The sequence below is a fragment of the Babylonia areolata genome, chromosome 20, assembly GCF_041734735.1.
Source record: "Babylonia areolata isolate BAREFJ2019XMU chromosome 20, ASM4173473v1, whole genome shotgun sequence".
NCBI classification, from domain to species: domain Eukaryota; kingdom Metazoa; phylum Mollusca; class Gastropoda; order Neogastropoda; family Buccinidae; genus Babylonia; species Babylonia areolata.
This window is the reverse complement of record NC_134895.1, coordinates 34,080,540-34,097,896: the sequence shown is the minus strand read 5'-3', so window position 1 is coordinate 34,097,896 and position 17,357 is coordinate 34,080,540. Positions and strand designations below refer to the sequence as shown.

At 43.3% G+C, this 17,357-nt stretch overlaps 1 protein-coding gene across 1 annotated transcript; it reads left to right on the top strand.

Moving 5' to 3' along the window:
- Positions 1-1,036: 1,036 nt before the first annotated feature.
- Positions 1,037-17,128, top strand: LOC143294593 (uncharacterized). Its single transcript, XM_076605967.1, has 8 exons — positions 1,037-1,199; positions 3,739-4,000; positions 5,006-5,676; positions 6,726-7,062; positions 8,694-8,997; positions 10,556-10,696; positions 11,717-11,892; positions 13,430-17,128. The coding sequence occupies exons 2-8, from the start codon at positions 3,785-3,787 to the stop codon at positions 13,691-13,693; spliced, it is 2,109 nt and encodes a 702-aa protein (XP_076462082.1). The 5' UTR covers positions 1,037-1,199; positions 3,739-3,784; the 3' UTR covers positions 13,694-17,128.
- Positions 17,129-17,357: the final 229 nt, after the last annotated feature.

Below are 17,357 nucleotides of genomic sequence, written 5' to 3'. Positions count from 1 at the left end.
TACTTGCAGTAAATTCATTCACCACAGTCGACCGGATCATTTGCAGGACAAAGTAAGCCCATCAGTACCGCAAGGCACCCAGATGCCGAAAGTGGGGCGTGACGGGTTCAAGCCCCTGCTCTTGGCCACATCGGATGTTGTGTGTGTGGGAGGGGTAGGCGGCGGGGTGTGTGTGTATGTGTGTGTGTGTTGTGTTGTGTTGTTTGTATGTGTGTGTTCGTGTGTGTGTGTGCGTGTGTGTGTGTGTGTGTGTGTTGTGTATGTGTGTGTTCGTGTCGTGTGTTTGCGTGTGTGTGTGTGTGTGTGTGTGTTGTGTATGTGTGTTCGTGTCGTGTGTTTGTGTGTGTATGTGTGTGTTCGTGTCGTGTGTGTGTGTGTGTGTGTGTGTGTGACAATGTGCATGACGCCGATCTCCGCAGGTTGTCCGGTTTGTTGTTGTTGTGGTTGTTGACTTCATTCAGAACGGAAGGAAACGAGGAGCGAGATCAAGGGAGTATCTTTTGAATAACGATGTCCGCGATGTATCCCCGTAGACGCTCAGTTTGGTTTTTCTTGTCAAAACTTGGGGAGAAATGGCGAGAGACCTGGATTCGAACCTAGACGCTCATGTCACCTGTGTTGGCAGATAAGCGTCTTAACCATTCTGCCACCTTCCTCCTCATTACGAATCATGTGACTCAGTGCCCGGACATCATGACAAGGAGGGAAGTGAACGTGATACGGTGGGTGTGGAGTTAGAGGGGGGCTGGGGGGGGGGGGGGGGGGGAAGAGGTTGCTGACCGTATGCAACAAAGGTCGCATTACAAAGGCAAACAAAAAGTAAACGAGAAAAAAAAGCTAATATAAGCTACAGTTTTTAAAAATTCACACACACACACACACACACACAGCGTAGGATGGGGCGAGGGGGAGGGGAGGATGCGGGGGGGAGGTAGGAAGCGTCCAATGACACATCAGTGATGAGTGACGTCGATGCACACGTCACAGGACCGTCCCTGAAGCAAAGCGTGACGAATCGAGCACCATCAATAAAAAAACCCGCGACGCCGGCCTCAGCCACGGCAGACCAGCACTGAGGAGCAGAAAGCGGGAACCAGCGAGAGCGACACTGCTAGCAGCTACAACAACATCGGCAGCTACAGCAACACCAGCAGCAACAGCAACGTCGGTATTGTCCAGAAGAGTGACACCATCTAGAGGTACGCCCCCCGCCCCCTCGTTTTCTTTTTCTTTTTTTTCTCTTTTTTTCAACATTTTTTTTTTTATTCAGACAAAGGTTAGCAGGTAACAAAATTTATATACTTTGTGAATAAAAAGGTAAAAAGGGTAAAGACATAATGATGTTCTAAAATACTGACAAGTTCACAACAACATAATGTAAACATAACAATATATATTCAATAATATAGTTTCATGGTGTCATTTAAAAAAAAAAAATCTTGTACTAAACATTTATAAAGAGACCCTTTTTTTTGCACAAATTTGTTATGCTCCATAGTTATGTAAAAAGCATACTTGTCGACTTCATAATTATGTCTGCTTGAGATCTTTTACGAACATTTGTAATGTTGGTTTTTGTTATGTTCCATAGTTATGTAAAAAGCATACTTGTCGACTTCATAATTATGTCTGCTTGAGATCTTTTACGAACATTTGTAATGTTGGTTTTATTTTGTTGATTCTGTTTTTGTATACATATGATTTCGCTGTCGATAACGTATGTGAGAAACATACATCAGTTTTTATTATGTTATGTCCAAAAATCACCAGTGCGTCATGAAGGGAACCAACGGGTATTTTGTGTGTGTCAAAAAAAAAACGTGGTGGAGTCGGGAATCTTGTTTTGATAGTTTCAGTTTCAGTTTGATCTATTTACGCAAAACCACATCATCGAAAGAAAAAAAACAAACAACAAAACACTGATTCCCTGACATCTTTTAAATCTCGTCTCAAAACTCACCTTTTCCCTCAGCAATAAGTTCAGTTGTGGCAGGTCCACAACTACATGCATGTATATGAATGTGTATTGTGTGTGCGTGTGTTTATGTAAGTTTGTGCCTGCCTATGTGTGCGTATGTGTTAGTGTAGCTGTTAGATACACATGTATGTTAAAATGTATGTATGCAGTGTGTGTGTGTGCGTGCGTGCGTGTGTGAGTGTGTGTGTGGTCACATTTTGGTGTGTGTATGTAACATAGATATAATGTTTTATGTTATCAAAAGCGTTTTTGTAAAGCACCTAGAGCAGATTTCTGGATAGTGTGCTATATAAGTATCCATTATTATTATTATTAAAACACTCACACAAATACAGTGTCTGACCTGCGCATAAACCTTACGCTCTGATCAGTGATCAGGCCTTGAGTTTTGTTTCAGGACATTTATAATATCCTGGCTTTTGTCAACTTTGGCATAGTGCTATATTGTTTGACGTTAACAAAATACATAAATAAAAAGACGATCTTCATGACGCTAGACATGGCACGCAAAACTGTTTTGTAAACTGAATGGCACTGGTGTAAACGGCACAGTATGTCAGTTCTGTATTTCAGGTGTTTTTTTTTTGGGGGGGGGTTCTTTAACTTTTCCCCCCACAGGTAATTCAGCTCGTTCTGATGTAAAAATTTAAACGAGAATTATCACTCATTTTCGGTATCTGTGGTACAGAAGTATCTATTCATATGAGGAAGTCGCTGCATGTTACATGTTGAGCAATGATTTGTACTGATTGATAAGGCCTTTGGGAAACCATGTATAAGAATTATACTATTTGATAAGGCCATACAGAAATCACGCAGAAGGTTTAATGTATTCACTTATTTATTTTTCAGTAATAACAAACAAAAAACAAAAAAAAGAGCCAGAACAGGGCTGTGAAATATGCTTACGTGAAGCGGTTTAACAGACATTATACACCACTTATTCTGTCTCAAATCGACTTTTCAAATAGACAACCGAAAATATATTGCCCTGTACTTTATAATGACAGAGAAAGCCCAAAACACAATCGCAAGTATTAAAACCAAAAAGGAAAACAAAACATTTCCATAAATGAAAAACATGAAAGTCGTAAGCCAAGGCTATCTGTAACTAAAACCCAACAAGGCTGCACATCAACAACAAAAATTGACCAGCCAGAATTTTAATTTTTTTAATGTAAACACTCCTTTACGAAGTCAGCATACCAAAGCGTTATTACTTACATCTTGCTGTGTAACTGGGTCATTCAAGAATTAACATCTGGCCAAGAAAATTATTTTCTCGCCTCTTTAAGCGATGGAAACTGGTGTGTGTGTGTGTGTGTGAGAGAGAGAGAGAGAAAGAGAGAGAGTGTGTGTGTGTCTCCAAATGAGCCCAAGTAGCAAGTAGATTAAGGAGGAGAAGGAATTTTGTTTAATGCCCCGTCACACATATCGGTGATTGAAGACATTTTGTTAGAGTATTTATGAATACATTTGAGTATTATTGGTTAGAAGGGGTGGGAGATGTGAATGAATGGAGGGTTGGGGGAAACTGGGCAAATGTGGGTGAAATTTGAAAAAAAATAAATCTAAATACAATTACAGGAAATTACTTAAAGGACTTCGTAAAAGAGAAGTCGTTAAACTGACAAGCGAAACAACTGATAATGAATGTAAAAAGTCAACAACATCAACGTTCTCAAGTAGATTAATGTTCTCAACAGAACAGAAGATTTCCGACAGTTCTAGCAGCAGCAGCTGTTACCTTCGGGTTCCAGACTCTTGGTCACAGCACACAGCAGACCATCCACAAGGCAGGGCAGCATGGCACCTCTCTCGGCCCGCGTAGCAGCTGACGATGATACCGTGTCCCTGCTGCACGGCTCTGGTGGAGGAGGAAAGGCCAGCAGTAGCAGCAGTGTCACGGACAAGGCCGCTGGCACCCTGACCCTGAAGCGAAAGGTGGCCCTGTCTGCCGGTCTGATGGCCAGCGAGGCCATGGCCGTTTTCAGCACCCTCAACACCATGCCGCTTTTACAGGTGAGACAAAAATAAGAATAAGACTATTGATTGTTTATCAGCAGCAGCACCTGCTGCATTTTTACTCAGAATAGGAATAATAATGATGATTTATCATCATCATTATTTATATGATTATTAGCATCATCATCATAGTAGAAGTGGTAGCAGTAGTTGTAGCAGTAGTAGTAGTAGCAGTAGAAGTAGTAGTGTTACTCCTCTATGCTGGAAGCTCTGACGCATCAGAATCACAATTAATCATGATAATCATGGGAAAAAGAAATTTGTTCAAGTATTACAATTACATACAATAATATATGTTTTAAAAATCAATAATTCTTTTTAAAAGCTCGACAGCCACAAGTCTTCTAAATACTGTCCACCCTTTAAGATGTAGGCCATAAACACCAGAATACCAAACTTCGTAAATTCCCTGATGAAGGTCACATAATTTATAGTCTTGTGCGGTCGGCTAGGCCATTGACAATGACAATATGGTCACGTCACACAAAGAGGCTGCATTGGAAGAGAGTGACTTGCAGTTGTCTGCCCCGACGACAACAGCAGCAGAAGTCAAGGGATACAAAAGATGGTATGACTGTCGTATAATATGACATTTTCAACTCTTCAGATTCTTCGCGGCACGGTGACCGACGGGCGCAATAGGCGAGTGGTTAAAGCGATGCATGCACACCCCCGAAAACGGAGTGTGGCTGCCTACATGGCGGAGGAAATAAACAAAACGGTCATACATGTAAAATGTTACATGTCTGTCTGAGTGTGTATGTGAGCGTACCTGAAATCTGACTGAATGATACAGGAAACGAATGATGAACGCCCAATGGCAGCCGTCAGTCGGCTCTACCCAGGTAGGTAGCCTGTTCATTTGTGGAAAATGATCATCCCGAGTTTGTCAAGCGCTTAGAGCTTGAGCTTGGTCTCCAAACGACGATGGGCGCTATATAAGTATCCATATCATTCATTCGTTCATTCAGCATGGTGACCAGATTCCGTGCTGTGTTGCAGGCGTTAGGATGCCCCACCTACTTGCTGACGTTGCCAGGTGTGTTGTCGGCAGCCTGCGGTCTGGCCTTCGTGCCGCTGGTAGGATGGCTCGCCGACAGAGGTCTCACTCCACAAAGTCGCAAAAAGCCAACCACCGTCGCCGCCTTCTGCGTGGGATTGCTGGGCCTGTGTTTGAATCTCTCCGCCGCCGTTCTGTCCGCTTGGGATGCTCAACCTTCCACCACTACGGCCAACTCCGTGAACATTTCCGATCGTGCCAGCAGCAGCAATGGTTCAGATTCAAGCAACTACAACAGCTCTCTGCTAAACAACAACAACAACAACAACCAGAGTGTTTTCTCCGGCGTTGTTGACACGTACTTTCCGACGTCCAACGAGTCGCAAGTCCCCTCAGGTGTGGCCGAGGAATCGGGCGGTCTGAGCAGCGTGAGTGCGATGGTCAGCCACATGATGGGCGTCCCTTTTCCCGTGCTGGTGTCCATGGCAGGGTTCGTCTTCACTGACTTCGCCTTTGACTTGAGCAACTCGGCGGTCAAGGCCTTGATGCTGACCCACAGCGCACCTGCTGACCACGTGTCGCTGCTGGTCATCGGGGTGTTCCTTGGGGCGCTGGGGGGCTGCACCACGTCCTTGTTCGGCCTGGTGGATCTCGGGGCTTTGCTGCCTGATGTGTGAGTGTGGTGGTTTCTGTTGTTGTGGTTGGTAGTGGTGGTGGTTGTGTTGTTGTTGGCGGTGGTGGTTGTTGTGTTGTTGTTGGCGGTGGTGGTTCTGTGTGTGTAAGAGGGTGGGGATGGGGAGGGGGGCGGATTGTAGGGGGTGCGTGTGTTTGTGTGCGTGTGTGTGTGTGTGTTCTTTCTTTGATTTAGTTTAACGTCTTTTCACTTTGAGTGATATCAGGCCTCGGCAGATGTCATGGTGGCAAAGAAGACGTGTGTGTGTGTGTGTGTGTGTGTGTGCCTCTTTGCTTGTGTTTCTGTATGTCTGTCTGCCTCGCTGTCTGTCTACCTGCCTACTTCATTGTGTTGAGTCAGTGTTAGTGCACGGGCGACTTCCTTTTGCGTGCGTGACGTGTGTTGTGTGTTGCGGGACAGGACTGACATTGCTATGTGTAGTATTATTATACACTTTTTTTTTAAACTGACATTGCATGTGTATTACTATGAATACGACCACATTTTTTTTCTTATAACTGACGTTGCATGTGTATTATCATGAATACGGCCGCACGTTTTTCTTTAAACTGACGTTGCATGTTTATTATCATGAATACGGCCGCACGTTTTTCTTTAATTCTCTCCATACGAACGGCGAAAGAGACGACGTTAACAGCGTTTCACCCCAATTACCACCATCAAAATATTGCACGTGGAAGGCTCTTATACTGAAGAGGTGAATGTTGACAAAGAATACCACAATTCTGACGACGGAAGCTAAAGGTTGGGTCATTCAGACACCCACTGGACATCCGAGGGGTCTGTGTAGAGGAGAAGAGAGGACTGGCCGTACTGAGTGAGTTAAACTGACGTTGCATGTGTATTATCATGAATACGGCCACACGTTTTTCTTTAAACTAACGTTGCATGTGTATTATCATGAATACGGCCACACGTTTGTTTTTGTTTTTTGTTGTTGTTTTCTTCTTTTTTTTTTAACTGACGTTGCATGTGTATCATAATGAGTACGGTTACGCTTTTTTTTTTTCTTTGTTTCTTTACGACAGAAACCCAATCTGCAGTCAGGCTGTGGTCCAGCTGTCCATCCTCATTCTTCAGACCATCGCGTGCTGCACGTGCTCCCTGCTGTCCACACCCTCCCTTTCCCAGGTTATCCCCCAGCACCTGACCACCGGTCAGTTCCTCCTGGAGCCGAACTGCGATGAGGAGGAGGAGGAGGAGGAAGGGGAGGAGGATGGGGAGGGGGGCAGGCTTGGAGATGGCGGGAGGACGTTGGGGGAGAGCTGGCGAGGGTCCTCTCTCAAGCTGAGGACGGACCCCGCGGAGAACGTCTTCTTTGCCACCATGACACCTGCCGAGGCCCTGATGACCAACTCCACTCAGGTCGGTACGAGACAGGACAGGGCAAGACAAGACAAGACGAGATGAGACAGGAGAGGACAGGGCAAGACAAGACAAGACAAGATTAGACAGGAGAGGACAGGGCAAGACAAGACAAGACGAGATTAGACAGGAGAGGACAGGGCAAGACTAGACAAGACGAGATAAGACAGGAGAGGACAGGGCAAGACTAGACAAGACAAGATTAGACAGGAGAGGACAGGGCAAGACAAGACAAGACGAGATTAGACAGGAGAGGACAGGGCAAGACTAGACAAGACAAGATGAGACAGGAGAGGACAGGGCAAGACAAGACAAGATTAGACAGGAGAGGACAGGGCAAGACAAGACAAGACAAGATGAAATGAGACAGGAGAGGACAGGGCAAGACAAGATGAGACAGGAGAGGACAGGGCAAGACAAGACAAGACAAGATGAAATGAGACAGGAGAGGACAGGGCAAGACAAGATGAGACAGGAGAGGACAGGGCAAGACAAGACAAGATGAGACAGGAGAGGACAGGGCAAGACAAGACAAGACAAGATGAAATGAGACAGGAGAGGACAGGGCAAGACAAGACAAGACAAGACGAGACAGGAGAGGACACGGCAAGACAAGGCAAGACGAGATATGACGAAACAAGACAAGACGAGATGAGACAGGTGAGGACAGGACAAGACGAGACATAACGAAACAAGACGAGACGAGAGAAGACGAGACGAGACGAGAGAAGAAGAGACGAGACGAGAGAAGACGAGACGGGACGAGAGGGAGCAGGGCAAGACATAACGAAACAAGACGAAACGTGAGAAGACAATACAAAACGAGACGAGACGAGAGAACAGAGACAACGATACTAAGAGACTAGGCTAGGACATAACGAAACAAGACGAAACGTGAGAAGACAATACAAAACGAGACGAGACGAGAGAAAACAAGAGACAAAACTAGACTAGACTAGGCTAGGCTAGGCTAGGCTAGACTTCACTAGACTAGACTAGACTAAGACTAGACTAGGTTAGAGACAAAATTCTTTATTTTCGAGGACAACAGATCAAGGGGATGTGTGGGTTTGTTCCTTCCATTCCGCGTCTAAATAGGTAAGGTCTTCACTCCACAATACTAGCTGACGCTCACCCGTCCCCGGAAAACGGAGTGTGGCTGCCTTCATGGTGGGTTGAAAACGGCCATTCACGTAAAAGCCAACTTGTGTATATACGAGTAAACGTGGGAGCAACCCCACGAACAAATAAGAAGAAGAATCTCCAGGCTGACTCTGACAACGCTTCACATGTAGGCCTATCCTACTTCCTTTGAAATGAAAGGTGGTCAGTGCCAATGTTGTTTTTTCCATCCTCAACGAAATTCAGTTCTCAGGCTGAATGTTTAGTCCTATCCTACTTCCTTTGAAATGAAAGGTGGTCAGTGCCAATGTATTTTTGTTTGTTTGTTTGTTGTTGTTTATTCCCATCCTCAACGAAATTCAGTTATCAGGATGAATGTGATAAAGCTTCGCGTGTATGCCTTAACCTACTAACCACCCCAAAATGAAACAAGTGGTCAGCAGCATCCGATGTAGATTTTTTTTTTTTTTTTTTTTTTTTTTTAAGAGGGTTCATTATCTGGCTTTCAGGTGGAACGGTCCTTCATGCACCTGAGCATGAGCACGAGCCTGTCCCAGTCCCACCACCTGCACACGCTGCACCCTAACCACCCGGAAAACGACAAGCTCCGCCCCTCACTGCACGACGCTCCTCGCTACGACGCCATCCCCGAGCAGTCGGAGGCGGCGGCGGCGGGCAGAGGCGGCAGCGGTGTGGCCAGCGGCGTCAGGGTCAAACTGCTGGTGGTCTGGCTGGTGGTCTTCTTCACTGGCTGCGGCATCTTCGTCTTCACCGTCACCCTGGCCGATGTTCTGGGGAAGGCTGTGTATAAGGGTGAGGTTGTGTGATGTAGGGAAGGCGGAGGGTGACTTTGTGTGAAGTGGGAAAGGCTTTGTATAAGGGTGAGTTTGTGATGAGGGAAAGGCAGTGTTTTTAAGTGGTTGGGGTATGTTTCAGACAAGTTAAAAATATATACAGACGGTTCTGTTCTAGAAAATCAGTTCGCTGGTTCTGGATATGCAATTCCTGCTTTGAAAATTGAAGTCATATCATATTAGAAAGGGCTTCTCAATTTTTACAGCTGAATTAATTGCCATCCTTGTGGCATTAACATATCTAATTGATCTGCCCCTAAACTTGATTAATGTTTTATTTTGTGTCGATTCAAAATCAGTTCTGCAGTCTATCAAATCAGGTTGTACGAACATTAATTATAACATCATATTTTAAATAAGATTTTTGATTCACTGTATTCAAATGAGAGGAACTAATATTAAAACGTGCTGGATTCCCTCACACTGTGGGCTTTTCTCTAATGAACGTGCGGATCATCTTACAAAGCTTGGAGCTAAAAACGCTTTAAATGCAATTGAACTTCCTCATCGTTTATCATCATCTGAAATGTGTAATACTGTTGAAAGAAATATGCAAAATTCCTTTCTGTCTTTAGAAGTTAACACTTCTGCCTTATTAAATGCTAAAAGAACTGGAAGGTCTGTTAAGAGCATGGCATTTAGGTTATTACTAAATGCCCCATACACAAAATATTGTGAAAATATTGAAAGCATTTGCAAGGGACGTTTAACGGTAGAGCACGTTTTAACCCGCTGTTTAGTAATGAAACCTTTTTTGCCTTCAGAAATTACGGAACAAGTGTTACCAGTTTCAAATGTTAACATCTTTTGGAAAACGTTATATATTTCAAACTGTTCTTTATTAAAGTTAGCAAGTTATGTGTTATATAGACCAGTTGGTTGTTTATTGTAGGTCCCCACATGAACCTCTTTTCAAATAATAATCTACAGAAGTAGTGCATACAATATTTGATTATTGATTTTTTTTTGTGTGTGTGTCCTAATCCAGCTTCCCCCGTCCCGCCTCTCACACACACCATAACAATATTACGTTTTTTCTTTCTCCAATCACTGATAATCACCCTCTCCATTTTAGATTTTGTACTCTATCTTTTCCACATTCTGTTCTCTCTCTCTCTCTCTCTCTCTCTCTCTCTCTCTCTCTCTCTCTCTCTCTCTCTCTCTCTTCCTTTCTTAGTCCCCTCCCCCTTGCCCCCCCCCTCCCCTCCACTTCAACCTCCCCCTTTTTCATTCGAATATCCAGAAATGTCGATTTCTAATTAATACTAACAATCATCATTATGATAGGAATGATAATAATATAAAAATAAAAAAACATAATAATATCAGTTATTTTCAGTCTAATATCATCATCTTAGATGAACAGACTATAAATAAATAAACGAACGAACGAACGAACGGAAAGGCAGTGTTTAGGGGTGAGTTTTTTGTCTTTGTATGTGAGAAAGGGTCATTTTGTGGTGTTTGTATTTTGAGGAGAAAAAAAACAGTATATAAGGGTGAGTTTGTGGCTGCAGGTGACCCCGAGGCGGAAGCAGGCAGCGCGGAGTACTGGCTGTACCAGCAAGGGGTCCGCACGGCATCGCTGTGTTTCCTCATTCTGAACGTGGCCTACGTTGCCGCGGCGCTGCTCCAGAACAAAGTGCTGGCTGCCATCAGTAAGGCTGCGTTCAGACACGCTGTTCCCTACAAACAACTACAACAACAACGACAACACACACACACACACACACACACACAAAGAGAGAGAGAGAGAGAGACACACACACACACACACACACACACACACACACACACACACACACACACACAGCCATGCGCGGTTCTGTTTCTCGATCCCAAGTTTACTGCATGTACTCAGTTGACGGTTAAAGAAAAAAAAAACACGCTTCTCTCTGTCTATTTGAGTTCAAAAGTCTGCTGCGAATAATAAAAATGACATTGATAACAATAGTGATGATGATGATGGTGATAATAACGATAATAGTAATACTGAATACTGCAAACTGCTAATAATACTAATAATGATAATAAAAGCAACAACAATAATGATAATAACAATATTAACAACAGCATCAACTATGATAACAATAATGATAATGATGCTGCTAATACAAATGATAATACTAATAGTGATAATAACACCTACAACAATATAATACAAATACTACTAATAATACTGATACTATTAATAGTAATAATAATAATAACGGATACTTATATAGCACACTATCCAGAAATCTGCTCTAGGTGCTTTACAAATACGCTTTTGTTAACATAAAACATTATATCTATGTTACATACACACACCAAAATGTGACTACACACACACGCACACGCACGCACACACATACACACACACACTGCATACGTACATTTTAACATTCATGTGTATCTAACAGCTACCCTAACACATACGCACACATAGGCAGGCACAAACTTACATAAACACACGCACACACAATACACATTCATATACATGCATGTAGTTATGTACACATACATATGTATACACACATAGTCAAGCACAGCTAACGCAAAGGAAGTGGACCTGCCACAATTGAACTTATTGCTGAGGGAAAAGGTGAGTAATGCTAAGAACAACAATAACAAGAAGAAGAAGAAGAATGATAACAACAGCAGCAACAACAACAACACTTTGTGTCACTCCGCAACAGACCCCAAGACGGAGTACGTGCTGGTCAGCCTGTGTTTCATGGCTCTGCTGTGGCTGTCTCGCTACACGGCCAGTCTCTACGCCATCGTGGCCTGCTCCGCTGTGGCCGGCCTCAGCAGAACGGCCATGTACACTGTGCCCTTCATCCTGGCCACTCAGCTCTGTCAGGCACCGCCGGTTCGTATGTATACATCGTCGTTGTCGTCATCGTCGTCATCATCATCATCATCATCATCGTCGTCATCCTTGTCGTTGTCGTCGTCATTGTCATCATCTTCATCCTGGCCGCTTAGCTTTGACAGGCACCACCAATGCGTATGTATACATCGTCGTTGTCGGCGTCGTTATTATTATCATCGTTGTCGTCATCATCATTGTCGTTGTCACCATTATCATCATCTTCATCCTGGCCGCTCAGCTCTGTCAGGTACCTCCGGTAGGTATACATCGTCGTTGTCGTCGTCATCATCATTAGCATCGTTGTCGTCATCATCCTTGTCGTTATCGTCATTATCATCATCATCATCATCATCATTGTCGTCATTATCATCAGTGTACACTGTGCCCTTCATCCTGGCCACTCAGCAATGTCAGGTACTGCCGGTATATTTACATCGTCATCGTCATCATCATTATTATCATCACTGTTGTCATTATCATCATTATCATCGCTGTCGTCATCATCGTCATTATCAGTGTACACAATGCTCTTCATTCTGGCCGCCTAGCTCTGTCAGACAGACACCACACAGACAGTTCATCGTCATTATCGTCATCACTATCATCATCGTCGTCGTCGTCGTCATCATCATCATAATCATCAGTGTACACACTGATGCCAGCTGGCATCCCCGGTACGAACATCGTCTTCGTCATCACCCTCTTTGACACCGTCGTCGTTATCGTCATTATCATCATCATCATCACCATCGTCATCGTCGTCATCCTCATCGTCGTCATTGTAGTCATTGTCATCATTATCAATGCATACCGTGCCTTTCATGCTGGCCACTCAGCTCTGTCATCATGCTCCGGTACATATATCGTCATCGTCGTCATCATCATCATTGCAGTTGTCATCTTCATCGTCGTCGTTATCGTCGTCATAATCATATTCTGCGACTCCATATTGGTAGCCCACATTCATGTTGTTACGCGTGGAATAGGCATAGACTGAGGAACTGCAAGTTGCAGAGGAATCACATTGTTTATCAAATAATTTGTTAAGCGTATGCATACTAACAGTTATGAGACCCACCTATAAAAATAAAATACAATGACAATAAGAAGAAGGAGAATGAGAATCACAATAATCATAACAATGATGATGATGATGATGGTAATTATATCAAAAGACGTTGAAAGTAAATTGGGGAGAAAAAAGTTCAGTCATTCGTCCCACTAACACCAATAACATAAGACTTTGTTGTTGTTTTTGTTTTTTTTTCTGTTTTTTGGGGGGTGGGGTGTTGTTTGTTTATTTGTTTGGTGGTTGTGGTTGTTTCGGTGGGGGGTGGAGGGAGGGGGGGGGTCTTAAGTATTGTACAAATCTAAAGTAGACTCTCAAAGCCCGACCATTGCGTTTGGATTTAAGCATACATTGTTGCTCATTTCGCTCGCTATGACACCTCTTTGAAACTGAAACTTTTTTTCCTTTTTCTTTTCCTTTTTTTTTTTTTTTTTTTTTTTTTTTTTTTTTTTTTTTTTTACCCAGGCAGAAAACCTCTCTCCAGAAGAAGGACAAGGGAGACAACAAACAGCAGGAGGAGAAGAGAGTGGCGGACCCGGCTCCAGTTTTGGGTCCACGATGGCTCTGGTGACGTCGGCTCTGCCCATGGCCTATCTGGTGACGAGCTCAGTCATCGGGCCTCTGGTGGACGCTACAGGGGATCCTTCTGCCCCGCTGGTCATGGGCACCGTGTGCCTGGGCATGTCTGCCCTCGCCATCTGCTGCTACAGGTCTCACAGCAACACCTGACAGTCGTAGTAGTAGGAATGATAATCATTATAATGATGATTCTTATAATGCGCTGGTCTTTACCCGCATTGTGGAGCTGACACGCACCGTTTCTTGAGCAGACTTCACTTTCTTCACTTGACTTGGGAATGATTATATTATCATTATGATGATGGTGTGCCGGTGCATTACTCCCCAGTGTCTTTTCAGATTTTTTTCTGCTCAAAAATTGTTAACCTCAGGAAAGAACTGGATTCACAGTCACTTGTGTCACATCACTTGGGAAAAGAATTTCAAGGTGTTCCTTTTGTTGCTTTCACACCGGTTTCAGAGACAGATGTACTGAGTATGTTGAAAAAGTCTGCTCCAAAAACATGTGACCTGGACCCCCTTCCGACACCACTACTGTATGAGTGTTTGGATGTTGTTTTGCCTGCACTTACAAAAATTATAAATAATTCTTTAATTTCTGGTGTCTTCCCAGATGTATACAAAACTGCACTTGTTAAGCCACTGCAAAAGAAAGCCTCTCTGGATCACAATGACCTCAGAAGTTTTCGCCCTGTATCCAACCTTGCTTTTGTGTCCAAAATTATTGAAAAAATTGTTCTCTCCCAACTTTCAGACCATTTAGCATTAAACAACATGTTCTCTTCTTTTCAGTCAGCATATAGATCTGCCCATAGCACTGAAACTGCTTTGTTGAAAGTAGTTAATGACCTGTTACTGTCTGTTGATGAAGGTAAACTGTCTGTGATAACTTTGCTCGATCTGTCGGCAGCGTTTGACACAATAGACCACAGCATACTCCTTTCCAGACTTGAACATGTTTTTGAGATTCACTGAACAGCTCTGAGTTGGTTTTCTTCATACCTATCCAACCGCATCCAGATTGTCTCTGTTAGTAACTTTAAGTCTGATCCAGCCCTGATCTCCTATGGTGTGCCACAAGGCTCTGTCCTGGGCCCCGTTCTGTTCGTTCTGTACACTGCTCCTCTTTCTGATGTCATTTCTGGCCATTCTGTTCTTCACCACTCTTTTGCTGATGGCATTCAGCTACAAAAGTCTGCAGAACAAAATCAAGTACATAGTCTGATTCTGTCAATGTAGGATTGTATTCTCGATGTTAAATCCTGGATGACATTCAACAAACTAAAGTTGAATGATGATAAAACTGAGGCTATGATTATTTCCTCTGCAAGAATGTCCATATCTACTTCTTTTTCTGCCTCTATTGTAGTTGTTGATGCCACAGTTCAGTTTTCTAAATCAGCAAGGAACCTTGGAGTCATTCTTGACTCAAACCTCAGCATGCATGCTCAGGTAGTAAATCTGATACACATAGTCAATTGTGAACTTCGTCGCATCAACTCTATCCGTCAGTACCTCTCTGTTGAATCTACTAAAACTCTTATTTCTGCTTTTGTGCTGTCACGAATTGACTACTGTAATTCTCTTCTCATAGGCTGTCCACATGATATTCTTCAGCGAATTCAAAAACTACAAAACAATGCTGCCCGTCTGACTCTCAGAGTCCCACGTACTGATCACATTTCTCCTCACCTCCGCACTCTACACTGGCTCCCCATTGAAGCGAGAATTAAATACAAAGTTGCGTGTCTCTGCTATTCTGCTTTCCACTCCGCAGGACCTATTTATTTTTCTGACCTTATTAGTGTTTACACTCCCACAAGAAATCTCCGCTCTTTCTCTGACGGTTACCTTTTGAAACTTCCTCGCGTCAATACAAGAACCTATGATGAACGTTCTTTCTTCTTTGCTGCTCCTCACATCTGGAACCTTCCTTATCATATCCGTGCATCTGATTCTATGTCTGCTTTTCGCTCATCACTAACGACTCATCTTTTTAAAACCTATATATAAGTACTCTCAGCTTCCTTTTCTCCAACACCACCCATGTCAGCTCACTTTGGATGTATGTAGAGTGGGAAAGGGAGAGTGTGAGTGGGGGGAGGGTTTTTTGAGAAAGAGTGGCCATGAATGTTTTATGTTACATGTGATATTTTTCTTTCATGTAAAGCGCCCTGAGCTCTTAGTGAGAAAGGGTGCTATATAAATGTACAGTATTATTATTATTATTACATTACGGAGCTGACACATACCTTCCTCAAGCACGTGGAAGTCACAAAAGGCAGTCAGTACCATACGCTGATTAACGATATGGACCTCTATCACCTTAATCAATCAAAGTGCAACTAAAGACGTAACGTCGCTGACTGGACACGCTTCCCAGGTCACCAGAACAGCACCCGATGTGTGTCATGATACAGAAACGACGACTCATGTCCTAATTGTGGAGGTCACGAAAAAAGATGAACGATGTGCTGATCAAGTTGCCATATGGAGCTGAATTGTTTTCCTCTTCCTTCGATGGGGGTCCACGCTGCAGCACATGTGAGGAAGCTTGGGATATTAAAGAAAAAATCAAATAAATATATTTTTTAAACGTATCACGACTGAAGAATTAGCGATCATGCATTCGTGCTCTTTGTCTTCCTGAGGGTTTGTCTGTCAATGTCTGTCTTTATCTGTTTATCTGACTCAATCTGTCTGCCTGTGTCTCTCTCTGTCTCTCTCTCTGTGTCTCCGTCTCTCTCTGTCTTTGTCTCTGTCTGTCTGTCTGTCTGTTTCTCTCTGTGTCTGTCCGTGCACGCGCGGGTGTGTGTGTGTGTGTGTTTGGAAAACAAACTGATCAATTTCAATTGTATACGAGAATGACAAAGGAACATTTTTTTTCTTATATCCGAAACAAATAAACAAACAGCCTTCTTGAAGTGATTTATTTGCATCTGCAGTCTTCTTGTTAGAATATCAAATATACTGTTTAGCGTTATAATTAATCATAATTATCAGCAAGATCGACTGTAAACTCCTCCGAATTACAATTGTTTATTTCAATGTTATCCAGGAAAGATCAAATGTACTTTTTAGTGTTATCTGACCAGGCAAACTACCAGCAAAAGCGATTGTAAACTCGTAGGGTATTACAGTGCTATCCAAGAAAGATGGAAAATGTTTGGAGCCGTTCCTTACTATTTGTGTTCAGAAGTATCAACCTGAGTCATGACAAGTTTGGTTGGTTGGTGTGTCTATAATCTGTGCTCGCAAATTATTGATTTCAGACACTTGATAGAATAGAATGAAATACTTTTATATGAAACTGCATTTTCGTAAGAATTTCAGAGATGAAAAAAATCTGGGTTGAAAATGGGAGGGAAAAAAAAGAAAGGAAGACAAAGAAGTACGGCCTACCAACACTGTCAAGAGGCCTGAAATAGGGGTGGGTGGCCCCAGCCCCCTTGTCCAGTCCCCTTAGTTAGGCACTGACTACCCAAACAAACCCCACAACAGCAAACCGGAACTTTTGTAAATGCCAGAATCTTCAACTTGATGAAGGCGGGCAGATACGAAAGAAGAAGAAAGAAAAAGAATGGAAAAAATAGGGTGTGTGTGGGGAGGGGTGGGGGTTGGCGGAGGGGCAGGAGATGGCGGGGGGGGGGGGGGAGCATCGAGGGAGTGGACATACATACATTCAAAGTGCCCAGTACAAAGTCATGACAACATGTATTCATGCATACCAAGTCATGACAAAAGAGCTGAAAAGAATGATATAAACTTCAGTTAAAATACGATTCACTGACATTTTCATGCGTGCTTTTCTTTA